This window comes from Acipenser ruthenus, chromosome 7, assembly GCF_902713425.1.
Source record: "Acipenser ruthenus chromosome 7, fAciRut3.2 maternal haplotype, whole genome shotgun sequence".
Classification (NCBI taxonomy): domain Eukaryota; kingdom Metazoa; phylum Chordata; class Actinopteri; order Acipenseriformes; family Acipenseridae; genus Acipenser; species Acipenser ruthenus.
Window position 1 is genome coordinate 17,191,382 of NC_081195.1, and position 16,034 is coordinate 17,207,415.

Consider the following 16,034-nt stretch of genomic DNA (forward strand, 5'->3'; position numbering starts at 1 on the left):
GGTAAAAGGCAGCTCCACACCTCCCTCCTACTCTTAAATTCCACTTTCCTTCACATGATGCACTATCAATAGCAGCGTACTTCTTGACTGATAGGATTAAAGACCTCTTCAGTGGTACGACAGACAGCTTTAGAACACAGAATCTAAATAGTCTGTATTTCTGTCCTGTGGTCTTCCCCCAACCACAAAAAACACAGATCACCTTATCTGTAAGAAATATATCCACCCTCTATTTAAAAACTATTTTCTGTTATACCATATTTCCATAGCATTGCAGAACTACTTAACACATATCTTCTCAAACATACTGTATTTACTAAATTAAATGCTTCAGCAGTTTATCTTTTCAAAACTTTATTTAATTAATTAAAAAAAATTAAATAATGCAAGAGTTTTGTGGACAGGGCCCATTATCTGGTTATACAGTATTTAAGGAGCAAATCTTATTTACAAGAGAAAAATATCAATTTTGTGAACCACAGTGCCATTTGATTCAAGTTATCTTGCTTGTCTTTTATCAGATGGGTGCTTTAAACCTTCTAAATTTCTCTTTGTTGTGCTCATGTTCTATACTGCCTAACAGACCACAATCTTTTGTTATTTGGGGACATAAATACATAGAATAGTGTTTGATTAAACTCTTAATTTAAAGGTTAAATACATTGAAATTGTGCAGCTACTGTAAGTCAGATGCCCTTAGTGCTTTGTAAACACCATGTTATAGTCTAGTTCTTTTCACCTCTTATTAAGTGTTCCCCTATTATCGTGGTTTCAAGAAAACATAATTTAAAGTAATATAAATGTTATTATTTAGTTTAAAGTTTAAATATTTATTTTACCCATACCTTACCTTTCAATGACGTATGGAATCATTTTTAACTGTTCTACACCACGAAGCTGGTGGAGTCAACAGAGTTAAAAGGTCACAATATCACATGATTTCTCCAAAGACCACATACCACACAGGCGAGATGGCTGCAAGTTATGTCTAGAAAAAAAAAAAAAAAAAAAAAAAAAACAGCTTTTGTAACCATATGTATTTTAAGGGGCACTTTCTCCACCAACTGTAATGGACGCTAGTGTAAAAGACCTTGGGAAGCCACTGCATTCATTCAGCCTACAAGAGTCTCTAATGCCATGAGGAAGTTTTGCAATTTACTAGCTCAACATGCCACCTAGTGGTTCGGAATGTAACTGCACTGAGATTTACCGAGGTGTTCTGGATAAAAGAGTTATATCTGGTGACACCTAGTGGAATTCTATTAGCACTGCAGTGAAAAATAAAAGAGATTTCCAGTCATTTATAAACTGAAGCCCCGAGATGACGGTGGTGATGTAAGAATACGCGCAAAGTGATTTGCGGTTGCAAAACCCCCATAATGGTGCAGTAAATCGTGTTTGGCAGCCATAAAGTCTAGTTTTACCTGTCGCTAAAAATGCGGCGTATGTAAAGAATAGTGTTCACCTGGCGTTCTGCACCCGCTATCAAATTTGCACTTTGCCATCATTAATCCATTAAAGTTATATTGAAATGCATTCAAATGAAGAAAAGAGCATGGAATTGGGCGTGATCTGGATACTAAGCTGGCGCAATTATTACAATGTGATGTAGTATTTTGCCTTGCACTTCGGCAATTTGTTGACCCTCCAAAAACTTTACACCTCTTGGTAGAAGCGAGTAACTAGTAATAGCTGTATAAAGCTCAAAGCTATATTGCTGTTATTTTGAAAAATCTTATATATACACATATAAAAATATATATACACATATATATTCACATATACAGTGCCATGAAAAAGTATTTGCCCCTGTCTGATTTTCAGCATTTTTGCATATTTTTGACACTGAATGTTATCAGATCTTCAACCAAAACCTACTATTAGATAAAAGGGACCCTGAGTGAACAAATACCACAAAAATGTGATACATATTTCATTTATCTATTAAAGAAAGTTATAGAACACCCAATGCCCCGTGTGAAAAAGTAATTGCCTCCTTAGACTCAATAACTGGTTACGCAACCTTTAGCAGTAATAACTGCAACCAAACGCTTCCTGTAGTTATTGATTAGTCTCTCACAGCGCCGTGGAGGAATTTTGGCCCACTCCTCCATGCAGAACTGCTTCAACTCAGTGACATTTGTGGGTTTTCGAGCATGAACTGCTCGTTTCAGGTCCTGCTACAACATCTCAATGGAGTTTAGGTCTGGACTTTGACTAGGCCATTCCATAACTTTTAATTTCTTGTTCTTCAACCATTCTGATGTAGACTTGCTTGTATGTTTCGGATCATTGTCTTGCTGCATTACCCAGCTACGCTTCAGCTTCAGCTCACGGACAGATGGCCTGACATTCTCCTGTGGAATTCTCTGATACAGAGCAGAATTCATGGTTCCTTCAATGATGGCAAAGTGTCCAGGTCCTGATGCATCAAAGCATCCCCAAACAATGACACTACCACCACCATGCTTGACCGTTGGTATGAGGTTCTCACTGTGGAATGCAGTGTTTGGTTTTCACCAGACATAACGGGGCCCGCTAGAACATTATTCCAGAACTCTTGAGGATCATCCAGGTGCTTTTTTGGCAAACTTGAGATGAGCATTCATGTTCTTCTTAGTGAGCAATGGTTTCCTGCCATGAATCCCATTTTTGCCCAGTGTCTTTCTGATGGTGGAGTCATGAACACTGACCTTAGCCAAGGCGAGAGAGGCCTGCAGATCCCTGGATGTTGTTCTAGGGTTCTTTGTGACTTCCTGGACGATTTTACGCCTTGCTCTTGGAGAGATTTTGGCAGGATGGCCACTCCTGGGAAGATTCACTACTGTCCCAAACTTTCTCCATTTGGACAATATGGCTCTGACTGTGGTTCGGTGGAGCCCCAAAGCCTTAGAAATGGCTTTGTAACCCTTTCCAGACTGATCAACAACTTTTTTCCGGAGATCTTCAGGAATTTCTGATGTGCCTCTAGAACCTGTGTGCTGACAACTTCACTCTGATGGTAAGGGCCAAAGTTGTTCAGATTTATATTGGGCAAGGCTGGCCCAAATCAGGCCTGGTTGTTAACCAAAGTACTCAAACAGCTGACCCTAATTATCCCTTTAATTGGGTTGAGTTAACTAGGGGGGGGGCAATTTTTCACACCTGAAGATTGCATGTTTGATTACCTTGCACACCAAACAAATGAAAGAAGCGTCCACCCTTCCAAAAAAGTGAGTGGACTGCGTCCACCTGCGTCCACCTGCGTCCACCCCCCAGTCTAACACTGGATATATATATATTCCACTAGAAGCCACATTTTTTTCTGATAGGTAAATCAGCTTACCGTCATCGGCGCCAGTTCTGCTCTGTTGCGTTTGAATCACAGACAACTGCGCAGGCGTTTATTCATATACAGTGCAGGGATAATCGGGTAAAACCCGAAAATCAGACGCCCTAGTTACATGTAACATAGTAGGGCATTCTGTCAGGTGTGCTATGTCTGTCAAAATGCCAAAGCACTTTTTTTTTTTTAGACTGAGGTACAAAGTGTATTCAAGTTGGAGAAACATGATTGGTAGGTTTACACCATTCTTGTTAGAAAGCAGCGTAAAGGAATATCCACTAGAAACTGTCCTCACGGCATCAGATGATTCTAGGGCATTTGCCCAACCCCAGCCCTAAAATCTAACCGTAACCCAATACCTAACCCTAAACTTAACCATTAAGAATCATCTGATGCCCTCAGGACAGTTACTAGTGTATATTCCTTTGTGCTGCTGTCAGAAATGCCTAGCTAACTGTCTATAGTAGTGTATTATTATTATTATTATTATTATTATTATTATTATTATTATTATTATTATTATAGCATAATAAATGCACAAAAAACATCATAACCTGCAAATATGTCATTTAAATTAACCTTGGCAAACTTAAAACTTAAAAGTTGTGTAGTTGCATGCTCTTACAATATAAATAAACCAACGGTAGAGTCCCATTTGGTCACATGACTTTTTTGTTTTCATTCTATTACCACGATGTGCGTCAGCTTGCATGTCTGAAGGCCCGCTTTGTGAGTGGAATATTTTATACTGTAATATTGCTTTTTTTGCTTATTTGATTTTTAAAAAAAAGTAATTCATAATTATAGGTAACTAAAGAATTATGTTCATAACTAGAACTTAGTATTACATTAGTTTTACTATATAAAATGAACGGAAATTGGTATGTATCCAGAAAGTAACATTCTACTGTTGATAGATGGGATAGGAAGAAGAAATAATTTGTTCAAGCAACATGCTGTTATCCTGGTTTACAACAAATTCATGGGTGGGGTGGACCTCCTGCATTTACTTATTTCATTGTACAGAACAAAAATCAGATCTAGGAAATGGTATCATGGGCTAATCTTCCACATGCTGGACCTGACTGCATGCCTCCTGTACCGCAGAGACAGTGAGAAATACAGAGTCCCCAAGAAGGAACAGCTTAGTCTCCTCAAGTTCAAATGCAAGGTAGCAGCCTCTCTATGCAGAGAAGAGCATGCAGAAGCACAAGGGAAGGCCAAGCACAAGCGAAGAGGACCTGTATGCCGAAAAGAAGCAAACAGGACCTGCAGCCCAGTGACCCTGTACATCAATTCATCAGGATCACACCGGACACTGGCCTGTTTTTGTTGGAGCTACAGGAAGATGCAAAAATCCAGGCTGCAAAGGACTTATCAAGGTGCAGTGTCAGAAGTGCAGTGCAAGCGGAGTCAAAGTGTGCCTCTGTTTCACACCAGAGAAGAATTGTTTTATGGACTTTCATATGCACTAGCCTGTTGCAAAAGTGTACAGAATATTGATAACTGTGTTAATATTGTTAATTTTGTTAACAGAATATTGCTATTTTGTTAGAGAAAATGTATAGTAAATATTATATAAAAATAAAAAAAAATAAAAAATCAATAAATTGAATTATTTTTGTTGCTTCCTCAATTGAACAATGTTACTTCCAGGTAACGTACCTATTTATAACTTAACAAAATATATTTCACAAAAACTTTTTTTTGTGTGTGTGTGCAATATATACCTGTAACGGAGAGGGGGGTGGGGGGGGGGGGGGGGTAGATCCGTCTGTCAGTCATGGCAGTGACACGGAGAGGTGGGGAAGAGGGTGTGTTGGCTTTCCCTCTCTCTGAGTGGCTGAGAGGCGGGCCTTGGGGGATTGCTCGGCCCATAAGAACTGGGCTAGGTTATGCATTCGGGTGGCCGCGATTGGAAAACACACAGAGACGCTGGCTGAGAAGGCCAGTGTAAACATAGACCAGGCAGGAACACCAGTGGTTGGAGTGTGCGACCAAAATAGGCAAGCACGGCTGAGGAAGACAGCCAGCCTAGAGAAAGAAAATAATTTAGAAAATAATTTGTTACGTATCTGAGGGAACATGTCTGAGTAGAAGGGGAACCTTGGCCACCCCAGAGTATAGTTCATAACAGCGTAGGACTGAGACCGCAGCTGACCGGCTTAGCGGCAGTGGGGGAACTGCGTAAGCAGCACCTTTATTTTGTAGTTTTATTACTGTGTTTTATTTTCCCTTTTCTTTCGCCTTTTGTTATTTATTATTTCAGAGCACCTGTGAGTGCACCAGCTTTTAACTGTTTACCAGTATTGGTATTTCTATGGACCTGTTTACCGCTGCCGGTAGACAGGCCATGGACAACAGCGCCCTCTGCGGGCTAAAAGAAAGTATCTAAAATAATAAAACTGGGCACCAGTGCAAATAAACCTTCTGTCTCCCGTGTGTGTCAGTGAATTGCCCACCACCCTTCCACAATACCTTTTTAAGTAATTTAAAGAAAACATTTTTTTCAACGGTATTTTCATAATGCATGCAACAGAGTGATATACTGTGATAACGTGCTTTTGTATGGTAATATTTTTATATGGGTATCTTTTTACTGATCCTTTTATATTAAAAAAAAAACTATAACTAGGAAGGCATTTGCTTAAAAAGGCAACACATTTAAATGCACAATTGCTTTATTCTTTTTGCTTCTATGCAGCAAAGCGTTTGGATGACATTTTCGGTGTGCAGGTTTCAATGGGCAAGGAAACGTGTTCCACTAGCAGAGGCTAAAACTACCTTTGGAGGATGTAAACAAACTGGAATGCAGGTTCGACCATGACTGGGGGTTCCTAGGGGGCAGCGCACAATTGGCCGAGCGCCACCTGGGTAGGGAGGGCTTAGGTCGGCAGGGGAATCCACGGTGCACCAGCGACCCCTGTGGCCGATAGGGCGACTGTGGTTCTGCAGCGGAGCCGCCAGATCTGTGTTGTCCACCGGCACTGTAGGTCTGGTGGCCTCGCTGTGTATCTGCAGTGCGAAAAATGACGGATTGACGCGTGTTCCAGCCGCCGTTTCCCGAGTCGGCGAAGAGGGGTTGCGAGCAGTGAGCCGAGGATACAGATAATAACAAAATTGGGGAGAAAAACAGGAATGTCATTCACTGCATAAATATATATTTTATTTTTTATCTTTCATTGATGTATTCATTATTAGGGGAGACCCTGTTTTGTTCATACAAGGGACATTTTGAAACAGTGTTGATGAAGATTATTATTTAAATACAGATGACTGTAGTACACGATTGCAATGGGAAACTCAGATTATATGGTAATATGCATGCCACTGTGCATTATTGCATATTATTATAGTTATCCATACCACACTGTATGACATTTCCCCAATAATAATGAATCTCAGTAGCTGAAAAAAAGAAGCATATGAGGCACATTTCTATGTGACTGGATTCAGAAAATAATGATGAGGATTATTTAAATCAATATGTAGGAGCTCCCCAGGAGCAGATCTTGAAATGTATTTATTTGAAAATAAAACTGCACGGCTGCAGCTGTACGGCTGCAGAGATACCCCTCAAAAACTGAAGACGACTACATTTTAAAAAATTAAATAAAAACAACAACAACAAAAAAAAAAACTGGAATGACAAGGAGACATACATGTTAATTGGTTTCTGTGTACTAACGGCCGAACTATGAACAAATGTACTGAGAACCAAAGCACAATATAAATAGTATTATAATGTATAGCAAACGAACACTGCCGCTTTAACTGTTGAACAGATACGTGCGCAGTTGTGTTATCGCGGGATCTCCTCCCAAGCGAGCGAGCTTTCTGAGTATGAACAGGAAGGAAGGCGGCTCTGTGACGTCACCGTGCTCCGTCGCTGATGGTGGAGAAGTTGCTGTGTGTTTATCGACACATATCACTATAATCCCCTATTACAAAGCCGATTGTTACCATGGAGTAACTGGCAGGTACAGATGACCATCTCCAGGACAAAAGTGTGCCTCCCATGCGGCTTCCAGGCGTGAAGGCTGTATAAAACCCATGGAGGTGATGGAAAGTCCTCTGAATCATGTAAGTTTTGTTGATGTTTGTCTATAGACTGCACAACCCCCCTCGTCTTGAACCCGACGAAACAAAAGACATTTCATAACCAGACACCACCTACACATGTATCCGCTATGATCGGATTAACAACTTTAGCCGCACGTTATTTGACTCGCAGTGTTCAGTTATTTCAACATGATTCACTTACCTCCCCGAATTTTGTGGTTGACAGAAATACAAACGTATATATACGTTAATGTGAAACTGTATCTGACACGTAGTCAAGTATTTCCACGGCCAGGCATTTCACTCGTTTGTTTTGCTAGTTAGATACAAATGCATTTCCGAGGGAGCACCTACTTCGGTACTAAGGCACACTGAGCCACAAATAAAGGCAGAAATAGTCGTTTTGTTTACTTCCTGCTTCTAACAAAAAAGGATGTATGAAATTAAACCATGCTGTACAAATATTATGTTGGCTAAATATGAAAATGAGTTGTCTGATGTGTGTTTTTTTCACTTTTGGGTAAGACCTTGTGTGAACAATGCTTGCTGAGATATTGTTAAATACAAAAAAAGTTAAAAAGCTACTACTCGGGATACTCGTTTATATCGGTGGCCTCTTGTTAAAGATTTTTAAGAAACCATCCTTAGTCAGAGGCAGCAGAAACAGGTGTGTGATGGACGCAGGTGAAAACAGCAAAGTCCAGCGATGAGGTATGACAGGCAGAGGACATGATGTTGTTATTGTTTGAATGAGAACATTAACCCTTTTGATTTCACACCTTTTGCTGAATTGTAAGCAAGAACTAAAATTCAGAACACCTGCCACAACCCAGTAGGAAGTGTGCCACCATTGTATTTAAATTATCTTCAAGATGATTACATTGTTGTGGGGGGATGCATGACAATTCTTTTAATACATCACCTGTAATTCCTTCAATATATCACCTGTAATTCCTTTAGGAAATGTACCTCAGTAAGTGCAGTTTTGGATACGAGAAGCATCTACTGCGATCAGTCATCTATCAAAGTGTGTCAGCTTTTTATTCTTGTCCACTGTGACACACTGTCTTCAAGGAGAGTTATATATTCCCTAATAGGGAGTATTTATTTATAAAATATTAATACAGATACAGTATTGCTCATTAGTGCCATTCCATGTTTATTTTCAAGTTTTTAAAATGTGTGTGTATGTATTTAGGAAATGTGCATTAAAGCTAAAAACACAAATGAAAACAAGCAGTTCTCGAGCAAGCCCCATCCTCTTATCCAGTGAGAAGCGCATCTGGAGTAAGTTTCACACACGTTGAAAACAAGTGTGTTGAGCAATCTTTCCTAACAATAACAGCTGCATGTCAAAACAAACTCCCACCGCCAACCCCCACACACAGCCACTGCAGCTTTATCTGCAGGGGCCACCTGTTTGTATTATATTTTTGAAAAACAGAAGAGAGAAAACACTTATTTTTTTTATCTGGTTAAACATGTTGTTTAACCCAAACGTTATCACATTCTGTTCTTCGAGAGACTGGCAGGGCTGAAACTCCACCTTTCAACACTGCTTATCGAACACGTGCGACATATTGCTCAAGTTTCAGATGGTCAATTAATAGAATGTAAGTAACATGCTAGCTTAATGATTGTGTTTAAAAGCCGATTGTGTGATCTGCAGGTTCCTGTGTTACTCTGACATGTCAGTTGGAATCTGGTTGACTAGATAAAAAGTGAGAGCTTGCTTAACAATTGCAACAGACTGTTCAAGAACAAACTGCCTTGTGCAAACACTGTAGACATTAAACCTCGCCAAGTTCTGACACTTTATTCAGAAATAACCTTTTATCAGGCATAGTGCTGTAATAATAAAAATAAAAAAAATCTATATGCAAGAGCAGCTTTTGCATTGTCTGACAATCCTGCTCAGGTTTACACTACAAGATGATTACATGGTGTCTGTTTACAACATCCTTCCATAGTCTATCCATGTGTGCGCTCTGTTTTAGCAGTCGACGATCCAAGTTTATTCATAACTTCAAGTAACAGGACTTAGCAGGGGTGTAAGCAGTTTGGATTGCTGATTTCCTTCATAATGACCCATACCATGACAGAAACGAGATGCATTTCAAGACTGAAAACTGCTGCAAGCACCCAGCATTCTTATTGAAAAGCACAACGCTGCACATATAAATGTCTAACAGTAGCCCCGACATGTTTTATTGAGACAAACTTTAATCTAAATTCAGATGTGAGCAGTGGTTCTCAATCTGTGATCAGCTGGCTCCCTTCAGGTGGTCCATGGAAAGGTTACATAATTACGGAAAGGAAGCAGCAGCATAGTTTATAGATCCCATTGCAAACCCAAAAACTTAAAAACTCAGCTACAGAAGCAGAAAGAAAATGCATGCATGAAGAATATCTCCAAGTTAAAGGCAAAGACAGAGTTCACTATCCACACATTACTAGTGCTGACCTGGAGAAGCTAACATACAAAAATAAATTATTGACATTTTTAAATGCTTGGTCACTAACAGGCTATCATTGGGTTTGTCAGCACTGTTACAGACCGTTTACATATTAAAGACAAATTGTTTCAAGTCGATTACCATTTCTTTGTTTCATCAAATCAATAAAAACACCAGCTGCACAAGCTTTTTTGTTTTGTTCGATTTCCTTAAGTTGTTGACTTGTTAGGTCTTTGTGTCTCTTAATTTTTTCACATTTGATCTGAAATGATCAAATGTGATGAAAGGAATGTCACTCATTTTTAAAAACTTTAAAGACCACTCACAACAATGTGTATATTTATTGCGAGTTAATATGTGACGTGTTTATAATTTATTAATTGAACTGTGCTTTGGCAAAAATAAGTTTCTCTGTGCAGTGCCCGGTAAAAAATCCTCAACAGCCAATCGGCATGTAGCATCCAAACATTTAATTTTATAATTAAAGATTATAGCTGGAGATTCGGAGCTCCGTCTGTGCTGGCACCTCACAGATTATTAATTCACATGAATCCATTTCTGCTGTAATTATCATTTTTAATATAAAACAGTTTTTTCCCTCTCGGTAAATTCGTGTTAATGAAAAGTAAACTAGAACTATTATTTAAAACTCTGGTTTTAAAATAACTTTGCTCACAGAAACAGGCGCACCTATCGCATTGAAACAAAGAAAGGTAAGTCTACGGCTATTCTTAATATTATAGTGTTTATGTGCTTATTTTTCAGAAAGCTGTACTGTTTAATGTATGGTCCGCCGAGATAAAAAAATTTGAGGTGGTCTGCAAACGAAAAGGTTTGAGAATCACTGCATTACCATAGGATTACAATACAACCCTGTATCCCACTACATTACCTGGCAAAGCAAATGGGACAATTTGCTCTTCCATTCAGTACAATTGATTTTATTCATTTCAGACCATTTAAAATCCAATATATACTAAATCTGTTTTTGCATTGTGTCTGTAGTGCTTCAGTAATGAAACAAAAGGGGAAATGAAAATCTTAATGCAATCCAATACGTAAAGTAGGCTATAAAAAACGTTTTTTGTAATGCTCCTAAAAATTTACAGCAAGCATCTCTAGCACTTAACAACCAATTTGAAGGTACTGCAGGTGTAAATTGTTTTTTAAAACTGTGTTATCATTTAGAGTTGTCATAAATTGAGGCATTTTGCACTGTGCTCTAATGACAAGTATCATTTTCAGGCTCATCAGCAGAGCAGGAAGGCAGACCGGTTGTTGGCAGCTGGGAAGTATGAAGAAGCCATCGCTTGCCATAGGAAAGCTGAAGGTTGGGTCATTCATTCATTCATTGATGATTTTTATGTTGGTGGTTATTACTGCACTAGGGATGTTGGATACCATTTAATGGTTTAAATGGTTATCATTTTTTAAACCAAACATCAGAAGCCTGTCACGGATTGTTTCTTAAAAATAAGAAATAAAGAAAATGATGGAGTGGTGTTACTTTTTATTAGGTACTACATCATTGTAGACTACATTTGTACAATATTTGCTTTTATTAGGTACTACATCATTGTAGACTACATTTGTACAATATTTGCTTGTGGAAGAAAACGCTAGTTGCCAAACATTAATTGATTGACGCACCCTAATTTGCACATTTAATGGCAAAATCAGGTTGTTTCATTTTTTATAAAGTGAAAAGTTAACTGGATTAACACAGTGATGTATGATCACAAATGATATCCGTTCCTTGAAATTACGTTACTCATTTTTATACTGTATTAAAATACACATTTTATGCACCAATATTAAAACAATGTTTAATGAACAGTGCTGCAAAGCAAAAGATCAGTGCAGAGCCAAAACTGTTACCTTGTCGTGCAGCTTATTTTGATCTTGGAGTGCACCTGGGTGTTTTGTGAATATTATTTCTACAAAGTGTAATTAGCTTCTGTGGAAGCCTAGACCTCGGTGAGGCCCCTGCTGTGCTGGTCTCCGGGTTGGCTGGGTGTTGTCCAACACTGGAGGGGAGATCCCAGCCTGCTTGCTAAGTAGAGCACACACTGTTGTCAATGTCACTACTAAAGTCAAGTGTTGCTTCACTAATTGTCATTTGGGAATCAATGTAGGTTTTACTGCAAGTTCTGTGGTCATATTGCTTACATATACAGCTTTTTATAGCTGAACAGCATCTGTTTTGATTTAAATAATGGGTAGGGAGCGTGCTTTAAAAAAAAATGCTGTGTATTATTACTATTACTGTATTCTTTTCTTTGTTTATAGAGTTTTTTTTTTTAAACAGATTAACAACAACCTTAATTATTATAGACATGCATGTAAATGTACTGTGCAAGAAGCTTTGAGATTAAGTAGGCTTTGTTATAAGAGTGTGTGTAAATGTATGCCTTGGATTATTAGTAATATCATTAATTATCTTTATTTCCACTGTTCAGATTTGCTGAATGAAGCCATGAAGCTGACGCAGTCTGAGCAGGTAGGAGCAGGTTTTGAGTAATGCTTGTTTCATTGTCATTCATTGCATCTCTCTACACCAGGCAGTGGATATTGTTTTATTATTATTTTAAGCTTTTCAGATTTCATAACTTCTCAATTCAAAAAAATTCACGTGTGCTTTTATGTTTTACAAGTAACTGATGACATAAATATTAAATATTTATTTTTATTCACAGGCTCACTTGTCACTGGAATTACAAAGGGACAGTCATATCAGACAGCAGCGACTGATTGAAGAGAAATGGAAACGGGCCAAAAGGGAAGGGAAGAGAGTCCATCCTCACAGCCTAACCCCAGCAGACAGAGATGTAGCTGCATATCCACTGTGTTCTCCACAAAAACCCTCCTTGACAGAAACGGACGGTGGCCACAGTGCCCTGGGTTCAGCTCGGGAGCGGTTCGGACCTGTGGAGCGTGAGTACGACACTTGGCTGTACTTACTCAAGAACAAAGGGGCTGTTTTGGAGACCTGCACAGGTAGCAAACCCCTCAAGGATGACAAGACTAGACTAGAAGAACAAGAGACTGCCATTGCTGACCTGAAAAAGCTGGTGGACTTCCTTCTAGCTGAAAATGAGAAAGTTATACAGGAGAACCAGCAGCTCAAAGCTGAAAATGCAAGGCTGAAAAAAGCCCCGCTAGAGAAGGAGCCATATGCAGATACTGACTTTGTAGAGAAATCTGAGCTGTGGGGACTGCCTCAGCCCTCTGACGATAGGAAGGCAAAGGACATTCCAATACCTAATCTTCCTCCTTTAGAAATGCCCACTCAAGACATTTCACTGGATGATCTCCCTCCTTTAGAGCTTCCAGAAGACATTCAGACTGAACTTCAAGAGCTAATGAACATGAAGAGTGCCAGGGACAAACTAGCACAGTAAAGACAAGAAAAAGGGCGTTCGGTGCTCATAAGGCTGGGGGGAAAAAAAAAAAACAACCCCAATTGCAGGATGCGTTCAGTGGCTACCCTGCAGATCGTGTGACACAGTCAAGCATAATTTTTACAGTACTCCATTAATTTAATACTCCATTTACTGCAACTGTACTGGTTAAAATCTTAGAGGGATCTGTGCCTTTGCTAAAAAAAAAAAAAAAAAAATGCTTGTATGGCTGTCTTGTAGAATCCCAAGATGACATTCCGTTGGGCTTGCACTGGGTGAAACCTGGAGTCACGTTATACCCTTCTCCTGTGAAAGCATAGTTCCCTACTAATGTTCTAAGAAAAAGAAAAGGTGTGCAGTTCATACACCAAGGTTTATGTGCATGTTTGGGGAGCAGAAGTGGGTGGGGGTTGTAAAAGAAGAGCTTTTCTGTTTCTGATATATGTTCCTTTTAATTTCTAAATATATTGGTTGCAACATTCACACAAATGTATCAGTGACTGAGATCGGTTATGCCACGTAATTAAATGGGGTAACTGGAATTTGTAGTAAGCCCCTATGTGATTAGGGTTGCCAACTTTCCATTTTTCCAAAACCAGCAATGCCTGCGAAGCGGTCCCACAAAAAAGGACTGACTCAGCGAGAATGGAAATACCCAAACAGCAATGAACAGTGAGTAAGCAAGATTCACAACAACTGGACATTTGCTGTCCGGTCAGTTGTTCAGACTGGACACTGTACAAATTTCCTTAAAACCAAACAGTTGGCAACCCAATATGTGATGCTGAGCTATAGTAATTGCTTAATGGCCTGGAATTTATTCATGAGGTGATCTTGCGGTGGTCTAAATAAACACTTTGAGGTCCCAATATCTAACTTGATGTACTGTAATTTAAATTAATCTCTTCTAAAATAATCTAATACACCCATGCTGCAATAAAAGCCCTTTTATACTGTGATATGTAAAAGTAGCCTTGGGCCCTTTGAATGCCTTGTTTAAACTATAGTAGCATTCTTCCAATCATAATTTGTATCCCTAGCTAAGGATCCTTCACCCCAGCCAAACGATATTGTGGAGCATGGTGTCCGGTCATATGTCACACTTCAGTGTTTTGCTAGTGAATCCAGAGAACCTTTTATTCAGTTGTAAAAATTGTTAGTAGCATTCTTTAGCACAGGTTATTGATTGTATTGGAATATTGGGGTAAGTGACAGGTGTCTGTCTGCATGTCACACATTTTTACTTATGTTGAGTGCATATTCAATTGTTATGACACTTGGTTTGAACATTATTTTGCACAAGTAACACAAACTGGGTATATGAAGGCGTAACATTTGCATTGCATACAGTGGATGTACAGTAGGTGAAGGTGATCCACTTTCATGTTAACAAGGGCTCAGATTTTGTATTTACAGCTACAGGGGGGTTGTGATAATAATAATGAATCCTGTGGTATTGGTGAAAATGTAGCTAAGATCAATAGCAGCAATTTATAAGCCTTTCTCACAATACTGCAAGTTACTGGCTTATGTGAAAAAGGCATATCCAGTACCTCATATTATTATTTATTTTTGGTCACCAAGTTAATTTGTACTGTAATCAGTCAGCTACTGAACACATAAGTAATGTTTATACCACACAAACCTACTCTTTCAGGTAACTGCATTTTAATATGCATAATCATCCAGAAGTACTATATCAGGGTGCATTTCTAATTGTAAGCACTAACCTGGAACTTGTGCCACATATTTGAGCTCTTAATGTGATGCAACTTATTGAGCCAGTTGTATGAATGGCTTATATTTATGTTTTATAAAGAGGGAACCAAATCAGCAATGTTTTAATATCAATGATTGGTTTACATAACAAAGTAATCAGGGTACATCAGATTTTTTTTTTGTTTTGTATTATTGCTTGATGTAAATCTAACAAAGATCTGTGTGCTATAAATTCAAAAAAAAAATTAACAATATGTATCTTGTTTTGGTGATGCATGAATGAATAAATGTTAGTTGTAAGTATATGATCTTTAAGAAGAATAGAATAGACAATTTATTTAAAGACTTCAGTTAATTTGAATTTTTCTTTTGGGAGTCTGATGTAAATATACACGGTTAATGAGGTGTGTGGGATCTGTGAGAGATCATCTCATGCAGTTTAAGCAATTCTGGCTGCTCAGACTGGTAAATAAGACTTGCTATTGGGAATACCACATTTTACATTCCACGTTGTGTTTTTTTTTTTTTTTTTTCCTGACATTGCATCTTATGACTGTCACTATTTAAATAGGTTCCACCCCTGTATGCTAAAGTCACAGTAACATGGTTCTTTAGAGCAGATTGTTCCCATAACCTACACCAGTAACATTATTTTTTTCCTTCTACAGAAAGTACAGTTTTAAAGGTAATAGAATATTAAAACATGCAGAGAACAGAGTGCTGATATGTATTTCCAAATTATTCAGATCACTTATCTTGTTAGAGAAATGTCATCAAGGTATCTTGTGACAATATCCTTTTAATGTTTTTTCAGTGCACCAGAAGAAAATACAACTCCATTCTTCACCAGCCAATCAAGAATCTTCTGCTGTTTCAGCTCTCCAAAGCCTTTTCATTAATTTAAAATAAACACTTCTCAGCACATGGGAAAAGGCGGCCCATCATGGTTTAGTGATAGGCGACATTAGCTAGCATTAGTATTCTTTCAGTCAACTGTAACTAAATATTCATGAAGCATAAGTTCCACTTGTGTTAACAGCAGGGCCAGGAGCAAACTGATGAGCATCTTGG

At 38.6% G+C, this 16,034-nt stretch overlaps 1 protein-coding gene across 1 annotated transcript; it reads left to right on the forward strand.

Annotated features, from left to right (window-relative positions):
* The first annotated feature begins 7,145 nt into the window (after positions 1-7,145).
* LOC117414726 (nuclear receptor-binding factor 2-like) lies at positions 7,146-15,464 on the forward strand. Its single transcript, XM_034024501.3, has 4 exons — positions 7,146-7,408; positions 11,089-11,173; positions 12,303-12,343; positions 12,540-15,464. The coding sequence occupies exons 1-4, from the start codon at positions 7,379-7,381 to the stop codon at positions 13,242-13,244; spliced, it is 861 nt and encodes a 286-aa protein (XP_033880392.2). The 5' UTR covers positions 7,146-7,378; the 3' UTR covers positions 13,245-15,464.
* Positions 15,465-16,034: the final 570 nt, after the last annotated feature.

What these genes read in the sequence shown, in the direction of transcription:
- LOC117414726 (XM_034024501.3), top strand. Translation starts at nt 7,379, where the DNA reads ATGGAGGTGATGGAAAGTCCTCTGAATCAT. An exon ending in TGGAAAGTCCTCTGAATCAT is followed by an intron (nt 7,409 to 11,088) that starts GTAAGTTTTGTT and finishes TATCATTTTCAG; the next exon opens with GCTCATCAGCAGAGCAGGAA. An exon ending in AGCTGACGCAGTCTGAGCAG is followed by an intron (nt 12,344 to 12,539) that starts GTAGGAGCAGGT and finishes TTTTATTCACAG; the next exon opens with GCTCACTTGTCACTGGAATT.